We start from the raw sequence: 10,623 nt of genomic DNA on the forward strand, positions 1-10,623 counted from the left end.
GATGGTCCTCACAAAGTGTTGGTTTGTTTACAGGGTAATTTGTCTTCAGCAAGCTTGCATTCTGCTTACTTGCTTCATACTTCTCTAGGCTCAAGAAAGTACTGAGATCAAGCTTTTCTTAAGAAATCTTAGGGCTCATGATTTATTAATGCATTGTTTGCAGTCAGATGAGTCATGCAAACTCATGGGTCTATTTTGGTACCAGACTGTGTGTTAATTTTAGTCATGAATCTTCTGCTGGTTTTTCTAGTTGGCAGAAATCGTATTTTGGTTTTGCTTTGTCTTTGTGATATCCCCCTGTAATTCAGGTGAGTTGTTATTGAATAAAACATTTCTCAGTAAAAAACCTCAATCTGTGAAAGCCTGCTTGAAGCATACTCAATTGCAGTCCATTTCAGATTGCCATAAATAGATGTACAAACTGAATTCAATAGCTAAAAGGTGAACTGACAGAGTGAGTTCTGCCATTATTTGCTCTGTTTCAAATCAATATTTCTTGGTGTCTCTTGTGTTCGTGACAGATGAGGCTGAATAATGATAATCTTTATATCAACGAATGCTTTTGTACTACACGATTATAACTAATTTCAATCAAGCACTTGTCTAAAATTAAGTCATATGAATGGATTTTGGATCTCTCATTATCTTCACTCCAACCCATTTAATAATAGGGTTCTTCTTACATAGGTGGTTCATGCCAGTGTTCCACATGGCATTATTTTTAGCACTTGCAGCATCCACATGAAATTGCTCATGCTTCTCTTATACATTTTGACCAAATGCTGTATGGATTATCATCTTATGCACCTTGTAAGACATGCATGTCTCAGTCCAGAAGAGCAGCTGCAAGATTATATGCATCTCTTTACCCATTGTTTCTGATATTACTGAGGGCTGGCGTTTCCAAGTAGAGGGGAGTACACTCCAGTTAATTGGCTTCTACATAAAGTAACTACCACTGAACAGTTGCCAGGTCAAAGTAATTCTGTTTCTCTGATAGCTGATTATTTCCTTTCATATCTGTGTCTTTTCCCCAGTTTACCTTGTATTTCATTCACAGTACTTATGAAGCTTAAAGCTTTTTACTGTCTCAGAAGTAGTCACTTGAAGCGCCTACATTACATTGGAAAAAGTGAAGGGGGTGGTGGCAGTGGCTGGTAATCTTTTTACTGGAGAACAAAAAAGTGAAACCCACTGAATCTTAAAACTGTGTTTAATGATATATTTCAGGAACTTCTATTACATCACGATGCTGAGGGATCCGGTGTCACGGTACTTGAGTGAATGGAAGCATGTCCAGAGGGGTGCGACGTGGAAAACTTCCCTTCATATGTGCGATGGAAGAAGCCCAACACCAGACGAGCTGCCTACCTGTTACGAAGGAGACGACTGGTCGGGAGTCAGTTTACAGGAATTCATGGACTGTAGCTACAACTTGGCCAACAACCGCCAGGTGCGCATGCTGGCAGACCTCAGCCTGGTGGGATGCTACAACCTGACTTTTATGAACGAGAGTGAAAGAAATATGATTCTTCTCCAAAGCGCCAAGAACAATCTGAAAAATATGGCCTTCTTTGGGCTCACAGAATTTCAGAGGAAAACACAGTATCTCTTTGAGAGGACATTCAACCTGAAGTTCATTTCTCCATTCACCCAGTTCAACGTTACACGGGCCTCCAATGTCGACATTGGCGAGGATGTGCGGCAGCGGATAGAGGAACTGAATTTCTTGGACGTGCAGCTGTACGAATATGCGAAGGACCTGTTCCTGCAGCGCTTCCAGTACTCCAAGCAAGAAGAACATCAGAAGAACCGGCTAAAGAGGCGCGAGGAGCGGCGGCTGCTGCGGGAGCAGAGAGCTCACCAGTGGCCAAGAGAAGAGGCAGTAGAAGTAGCCGTTACTGAAGACTATAATAGTCAGGTTGCAAGGTGGTGATGCTCCTCCATCTTTACAAACTGGTGAGAGGATCAGTGAGATTGTGCAACATGGCTACCTGGGAATTAGCCGTGGAAGGCCTACCACTTTAGTAAATGAGATCACGTCTGACAACTACCCCTCCTTGTCTCAGTTTTTCTTGTTTTCTGCCAGTGAGGAGAATGTATTTTTTTCTCAACAGGCATTGATTAGTGTTATTAAATGGCAGCAGAATACATTCCTGTCCAAAAAGACTTCCTTCAAAGCCCTAAGCTATGAGAATGTGTTGAAGAGAGAGCTATATCCTTTGCATTGACAGATACAATCTGAGCTACCAAAACTTGCACAGACATGAATGAAAAATTGGGAAAAAATAACTAGTTTGGTTGCTCTGTGACATGAGAGCTGGTTTATTTCATACTGTCCTTTGCAACTGTAGTGTGTAGCTTTCTAGTGAATGAAATGGAGGAAAGCACATTGCCCTTCCAACTTCTACATGCTGTGTTTTAATTAAGGGAAGAATTTTCTGAGTTGATCGAAAAAAGACCTAGGAAGTGTGGGATTGGGGCATGGCTTGTTCTGTTCTGTTAGCCAGTAATCAGAGATGATTTGTACGTGAAGTGCTGGAAGGGTTAGCTGATTTCTCCACAGATGCTGAGAGCACCGCACCCAGCCAGATAGCAGCCGTCTTGCTGAGTGTGTGTGTGTGGCAAAGGGAAAGCCTTGAGAAATGAGCTTCGTGCGGCAGCTGGGCACCCGTCGCAGAGATTATCGCGTTGCAGGCAATGAAGTCAGCCTTCACATTCACAAAAGGTGAAGAGGGGCTAAGCAAACTACAGGGAAGAGGAAAGAGAGAGCAGGGAAAGCTTAAATATATTAGTGTGACATTTTCCAGATTTGCTGTAAAAGCCTGGAGATATATTGTCTGTGAAGGTAGGCAGGTCTATGATACTGTCTGTTAAAATACATTGATGCCAAGTGAATACAATTTAAATTGGTTTTCTCTCTGACTACAGTAGTGGCTAGAAAAAAGACAGATTTCATTTTTATAGGATACATAATGGATATGTGGAAAGTCTTGGTATTTATTACTCTGTATAAAGATCCTTTGTAAATTTATTGTTTTGATGATGAGAGATCTGTATCTGGTTTTCTTCCCTGTCTAGAAAAGGATTCAATGGGTTCTTCCTCCACACGTTACATTCTTGTGATGAAACTGCATCTATTTATTCCAAGATTTTATGTTGTTCCATTCGTAATAGTGAAATTTTAAAAAGAAGGTCCTGTGCACCACAGATTTTTTGAGAGAGTTTTTTTCCTTCTTTTTCTGGCATAAATGTAAAGCATTAGGAGGAGATTTCTCTAAGTGCCTCACCGTGGCTGCTAAATCAAAATGCTGAAAGTATATTATTGCATGCATGAATGGCTTTTACCTTACAGATTTGCTAATTAGAAATACCAGAGTACCTGATGTGGATGCACATTTCTCATTTATTTTCAAAAGTCAAGCTTTTTATCTGGTTGGTAAAAAAAAAGTAATGTGTTACAGAAAAAAGAGGCTGAATTTCAAAATTTGTCCCTTCATTTCCAAGTCTTATTTTTTAAGTGCATGCGTTGTCTTCTTTTCCTCTTGACAATGCTGTTGCTACTTATCTATGCACAATATCAAAAATACAATCTATCGATCCTGTTGAGAGTTAATACATACAATAATACATTAAAAATGGAATATCATAATGGCTATTAAGAAGTGAAGAGGGCTACCGGGATGATGCCTCATTCTCAATGTAGTTTTTTAGCAATATGTTGCTTTACCCCTGATTGTCAATGTGCTGCTTTTGGGGTGAGTAGCAGTGGGGTTTGGTCCCTAATGTCTGTTCCACTGGTGCATCATGTGCATCTCCTCCCACCTCCACATTCAGAAGGGAGAATGCAGGACCACAGATTGTTATTCTTCTGCCTGAGCATGGGATAACTGCCTTAGAGAAGAGTGAGGAGCTCTCTAGACCCTGGACGGTACTGCTTGGATCTCCATCGCCTGGAAGAGGCACTTAGACACCTCGCTCACACATTGACACCTACCTTCAGAGATTTAAATTGAAATGTTTATAGTCTAGGATGGAAGCTCTCTCTGGATGTCCTGGCTGCAGGACAGCAAGGCCATGAAGAGCTAAGCCTGATCAGTATTATTGCACCTTTAGCGCGGTGCAGGTAATTTGTAGTGATCTGACATCTTACCCTCTGGCACAAGGGCTTCAGGCTGGGCTGGCCCTGGCCCTGCGGAGGGAAGGATCTTTCTGGCTGGTGATGCAGGGACAATAGGACCTGCCACATCTCTCCATTCCTGGGTCCATTGCTACGTCTTGCTGCAGACCCCACAGCAAGAGTGGGGAAGGATGCCTTTGGCACCTGATACTCTGTGCCCAGAATTTGCAGGTGTGCCGCTTGTTTCCATGAGCACAGGGGGCTTGGGGTGCCTGGGGGACACCGAAGGACCCCACAACAGAGGCAGAGGCAGGGTGGGCAGTGGTGTGGGAGATGCAGGAGAGGCAGGTCTGGCAGACAGGTTGCGGGAGCTTGGCAGGAGGCAAGGCTGGGCAGGAGAGAAGCCAGCCACACGGGAGGAAAGATGCAAGGCCAAATTCACATTAAGGAGGAAGGTAAGCAAAGGACTAGAATCAGTCCCAGCCCATCTTTTGTTTTAAAGCATCCCTTCTTTTTCTTCCTAAGCACAAAAGTAGGATCCCTTTTCTTGTGTCCCTGCCTCTTTCCCCAGCGGGCCACCTCTCTGTACTGCTCACGGCAACGAGGGCCTCGTTTTTTCATGGAGAAAATGCAGTATTAGCTTTTCAGGGAAGAGGAGACAGAGCTCAGAAATGGTCCCCGGGAGCCTCACCAGTGACTCAGTTTCAGCTGTCTAAGCACACCAGCCATTTTCCAGACTATTCCTTCTGCCCAACACAAAACAAAGCCTAATGAGGAAAATCAAAGCGGTCTATGGGCAGTTTACATTTGCTTTAATAGTTTGGCAATACCTTAATATAATGCCTAACCTTTTCATCAGTCATTTCCCAGGAGACAACATTAGGGTCCTGAAGAGCTGTTAATGTGCTCTGCCATCTATGTTAATGGGATTTGCCTTAACGCTTGGGATTTAGTTAAAATTTAAGTTGTTTGGTTGGGTTTATTTCCCTGGAGCCTGTGTAGTGGTAGCCCTGGTTGTGCAGTAGCTGAGGCAGGGGGGCAGCCAGCAGCTGAGAGCTTGCCCAGAGTCCCTGGGACTGGGGGACCTGGCACCAACAATACTGTTTTTCTTCGCAGAATTTCCTGACACACGACAAATAAAGCAGTCTGGAAATACTTTCAGGCTGATTTCTAAGACACAGGCTTGCAGCTTTTTTCCTCTTGGGCACTCCACCTGAAATAATGTAACGCAAAAGCAAAATAAAGGCCCTGGTTCATATCTCTGTTATTCCAAGTTTTCATTGCTCTGACAGCACAGACTTGCACTGGCTCATATAAGATCGGAGCGCAGCATGTTTCTTTCAAAACCTTCATAAGCAACAATGCTATAGGATTTCTGTCCATCTTCCTGGCATTATTTTGTTGCTTAAACAAGGCAATTTGGCTTCTGCTACTGTGGTGCTGAAACGAATCTCATTCTTTTGTAATGGAGATGTACTTGCTAATCTCTCCCATCACCTCCTGGGCACTGGCTGCCTTTTCCAGCTATAATTCACTGTAGGCTTGGAGCAGACAGAGAAACATGCTGTGTTGTTAAAACTTGTTCCCAGTAATCTGATGTCTACTTCAAGAACTCGGCCTGTTGCCTATGGGCCGTGCTTTATTAAGGAATGAAAATTTGTCCTCTCTTCCCCACTCATCATTGCTAACAATAAAAAGCTTTTTCACTATGGGGAAAGAAAAGAAAACACCTTTTCTGATGCGGGGTATTCTTCACTGCGGTTGTGTTAATAGTGAGGCTGCAATAGCCCTGCTAGGCATTCTACCCAATATGCGGTAGTTATTTGCAGTTCACTAAAAACAAATGTATAGAACAAAAAAGTGATGGAGGTCAGATCCAGGGCCAAACTTCCTAACTGCAGCATATCCACTCAACCAAACCAAACGGCAGGTCACATCACCTTTACATCTGGAGATGTTTCAGATTTGATGTCCACTGCTAAACCAGGAGTTTTTTCAAGCTGGCCTTCTCGGTAACACATGCTTTATTCTGTGGTAGTGGGTTCTTGTTTCCTACCTGCAGTCTTCTACCAGTTACAAGCACTGATGTTATAAAACTTATCTTACTGGCACTTTTTTTCCCCACTGTTGCTGTTCCCTTGATATATGTAGAATTATTCTTTTTCAGTCTGGGATAAGGAATATCTTGTTTCCAGGCTGGTGGAGACTACCCCATACGAGACGAACAATCACAATAAAATCGCTCTGCTGGAGCAGATTGCTGTATCCTCCCTACATGTGGCAAAAGCATACTCGGAAAAGGTACCCAATTTCCAATGAAACACTTCTTTCAGTCTGGTTCTTGTAATACTTTCTTTGTTGATACTTTGTGGAGGGTGATGAGTTTCATAGCCTACAATGTCCTTGGCTTTCTTCTTGACCATATCACTAGCTCTGTGATTTCAAATAAATGTTGGAAGTGAGAAAAAAAAAATCAAGAGTGCCCATCAGTTGCTATATTTAAGATGAAGGGGTAAATCAATAGGCTGTAAGTTACTTTCTTATTTAGGAATTTTCCTTCTGTTTATGTGCAATAATGTGTGTGAACTCTGCTACTAAGAGATTGTATTGTGAGTAACCATATCTACTTTTATTCCTATTTACAAGATAGTTTGTAGATATAGGGATTTTCATTGATGTAAAGCACAATTTAATGAATTATTTAATGTGTTTAACCATTGTGATGTCAAAAGCAATTGTTTTCATATGTTTATTTATTGGTGGTTTTCTGTAAAATGATGCTCATTAAGAAATCTGTTAAAAATGAAGAAATTTTGTTGAGTATTGTTGGGTCCATATTTATGAGAAACAAATAAACATTGTTCGCGTTTTTGAAACACTAAAGATTCCATCTTATCTACATAGCCATAAAATGACTAAAAACACCCCTGTCAGGCCAGTTTCAAGCATTAGTAGAGATCTGACATAACCATAATTACATTTTATTAACAAAATGTACATGGTGGAAAAAGCATGTTGATATAACTTACTGTTTAGTCATGTTGGGCCCAATTCCAAATCTTCTGATTCCAATTGATTTTGCTGGGCTTGATCTCAGATTGAATTAAGACAGGAGAGTCGAGACTTGAACAGTCACCAGCACTAACTGAAGTGACCTTGGTGTCAGAATTTCTATACTTGGATTGAATTAAGACTTAAATATGCAAATAGTGGTAGTGAATTCATTGAACTTCGTTTCTACTCCAGCAGCACTGAGTCCAAACTGTCAGGATAATCTCACGAGCTGCTGTGGGGAAGGATGGGTAGCTGCAGGCTGTTGCTGCACTGTTAGCCTTGTGTGCATGTCCTTGTGTCTTCTGAGGGTACATGGACCTTGGGAGGAGCTGATCGCTTATTCAGCCACACTATTACACGTAAGTGTGTGAATACAGCGAACTGGGGCAGTGACGGGAGCATGGAGGAGCATGGACACACTTCAGCGAGGAGGAAACACTGACCTGTATCTTAGAGTAACTGAGGGCCTCTGTTAGGTCTGCTTCTTCCAAGAGTAGTCCAGGCTCCTGTTCCATAACTATTTTTCACATTTCTTGATTTTCCCAACAACAAGCCTTGCAGACATGCTGCATCCCTGGAGGTGAGCCTGGTTAAAAGAGAAGGCCGTGCTGTGGCAAATTAGGATGCAATGACCCTGGCCAACACCTTTTTGATTAAGGTTGACTGACCTCTGCTAAGTGCTGTGGAAAGCTATACTAATGGAGAAAAAAATAAATATATATTCAGCCTGCATGAGAAAGTGTTCTTTGAAAACAACAAAGACAGCGTTTGATGAGGGTAGCAAAAGAAGAAAGCTTTCAAAGGTTCCGGTTAGTTTTGTTTCCTTAATTGTTCTTCACAGCACCCTAGACAAACAGCTACTGTTGAAAAAGCCCCATTGCAAGCAGGGGCTGTATGAGCCTATAGCAATCAGTACCTCTCTGGAACTGATTTTCATCCCAGTCTCCCGTTTTTTTACTTCTTTACCTCCATTCACTTCAACAGTAAATTCATCTGCACTGCTGGTTTGCTTTTGAAGTCCTCATATACGAAGACTTTGGTTAGCTCTGTACATTAGGAAGTGTTTTGACTGTCTAAAGCTTGACGATGGTGGCGAAAGGGTTGAGTGTTTATGGGTAAGAATGAAGGGGAGGGCCAACGAGGCAGATATACTGGTGGGAGCCTGTTAGAGGCCACCCAACCAAGACGAAGAGGCAGACAAAATATTCTATAAGCAGCTGGGAGAAGTCTCACAGTTGCTAGCCCTTCTCGGGGGGAATTCAACTTAACAGCTGTCTGCTGGAGATACAATGCAGCACAGAAGAAACAGTCTAGAAGGTTCCTGGTGTGAGTGGAAAATGAATTCTTGACACAGCTGGTGAGTGGGCCAACTAGGAAAGGTGCCATGCTGGACCTCTTGTTTGTGAACAGAGAACGACTTCTAGGAGATGTGATGGTTGGAGGCTGTCACCGGTGTAGCGATCATAGATAGTCCTGCTTGACTAACCTGATCTCCTTCTACAGCAAGGTGACCAACTTATTGGATGAGGGAAAGGCTGTGGTTGTAGTTGGCCTGGACCTTAGCAAAGCCTTTGACACCATCTCCCACAGCATTCTCCTGGAGAAACTGGCTGCTCATGGCTGGGACAGGTGCGCTTTTTGCTGGGTTAAACACTGGCTGGATGGCCGGGCCCAGGGTGGTGGTGAATGTCGTTACATCCAGCTGGTGGCCGGTCACAGGTGCTGTTCCCCAGGGCTCAGTACTGGGGCCAGTTGTGTTTAGTATCTTTATCAATGATCTGGATGAGGGGATCGAGTGCGCCCTTAGCAAGTTTGCAGATGTGCAGGACTGTTGATCTGCTTGAGGGCAGGAAGGCTCCACACAGGGATTGGTGCCGGGTCCTGCACTGGGGTCACACCAACCCCACGCAGCGCTGCAGGCTGGGGGCAGAGCGGCTGGAAAGCTGCCTGGTGGGAAAGGACCTTGGGGTGCTGGGTGACGGCCAGCTGGACATGAGCCAGCAGTGTGCCCAGGTGGCCAAGAAGGCCAGCAGCATCCTGGCTTGTGTCAGAAAGAGTGTGGCCAGCAGGGCCAGGGCAGTGATTGTCCCCCTGCACTCAGCACTGGTGGGGCCGCACCTCGAATCCTGTGTTCAGGTCTGGGCCCCTCAGTGCAAGAGGGACACTGAGGTGCTGGAGCGTGTCCAGAGACGGGCAACGGAGCTGGTGAAGGGTCTGGGGCACAAGTCCTGTGAGGAGCAGCTGAGGGAACTGGGGTTGTTTACCCTGGAGAAAAGGAGGCTGAGGGGACCTTATGGCTCTCTGCAGCTGCCCGACAGGGGCTGCAGGCAGGTGGGGGTCGGTCTCTTCCTCCAAGTAACAAGTGACAGGACAAGAGGGAACGGCTTCAGGTTGCACCGGTGGAGGTTTAGAGTAGATATTAGGACAAATGTCTTCGCTGAAAGGATGTTCAAGCTTTGGAACAGGCTGCTCAGGGAAGCTGTTGAGTCCCCATCCCTAGAGGTGTTTAAGAGACATGTAGATGTGGCACTTAGGGACATGGTTTAGTGGTGGCCTTGGCAGTGTTGGGTTAACAGTATGACTTGATGATCTTATGGTCCTTTTCCAATCTAAATGAATCTGATTCTGTATATTTGTGTGTATATGTGTATATATATATATATATATATATATATATATATATATATATATATATATATATGTCTGGACTCAATATGTCAGAGAGACTTGTGATCTGGTTAATAATAATGAAGATCTAGGTACAACTATACATGTGCCACACAACAGGACTGTGTAAGATAATTTTCTGCAATTCCTTTCAGTGCCATTAATGAAATCCCCACTGCAAGTTTATGTTTTCATGCCACCTGTAGCTGTCTTAGGGTATAAGATTTTTGGGAAGCAAAAGGGTTGGAGGACTTTGTAATCTCCAGATTTCTCTAGGTTGTGATGGTAGTATCTCATTGCTTGCTTGGTTGCTGCTGTGAAAGAAGCTGGGAAACAGATGTCAGCATCTTGAAACTCATACTATGGTTTAAAACCAAGCTCCCAGAAGCTGATGGCTAAATGGGCATGAACGCTGCATCCTGACAGTGAAGGCCAGATGGCATGGGGAGTCCATACTACTGGGGAGCCATTCAGGCTGCTGTACAGGATCATCCAGTGCCATTTATGGCCCCCTGAAGTTGCCTACCTGACCTTCAGCTGCTGCTCCAGAAGGATGCAGATCTCCAAACGGATGCTTTGTCAGATAGGTAAACCCTGTGCAGCAGATGCCTCAGATAACTGCAAATATCCAGACAGTGGTCTCTCTCCTCAATACTTACGGTTAGGAACCCAAATAGCTCACACAGTGTTTGCAGCATTTGGGGGCATCACTTGAGATGATCTGTAAGTTGAGAGTCATCAGCAGTTGTGAACACAAAATTAAATGCACTGCAGGGCAGTGT

The 10,623-nt window shown here is 43.9% G+C and overlaps 1 protein-coding gene across 1 annotated transcript in view; it reads left to right on the forward strand.

The window, feature by feature from the left end:
- The window catches only part of HS6ST3 (heparan sulfate 6-O-sulfotransferase 3), a 305,458-nt gene extending 298,455 nt beyond the window's left edge, over nt 1-7,003 (forward strand). Inside the window, 1 exon segment of the mRNA XM_040584400.1 lies at nt 1,231-7,003. Coding sequence (XP_040440334.1) covers nt 1,231-1,936 — 706 coding nt within the window. The 3' untranslated portion in view covers nt 1,937-7,003.
- Nucleotides 7,004-10,623: the final 3,620 nt, after the last annotated feature.

The sequence above is a fragment of the Falco naumanni genome, chromosome 2 (genome assembly GCF_017639655.2).
Source record: "Falco naumanni isolate bFalNau1 chromosome 2, bFalNau1.pat, whole genome shotgun sequence".
NCBI lineage: Eukaryota > Metazoa > Chordata > Aves > Falconiformes > Falconidae > Falco > Falco naumanni.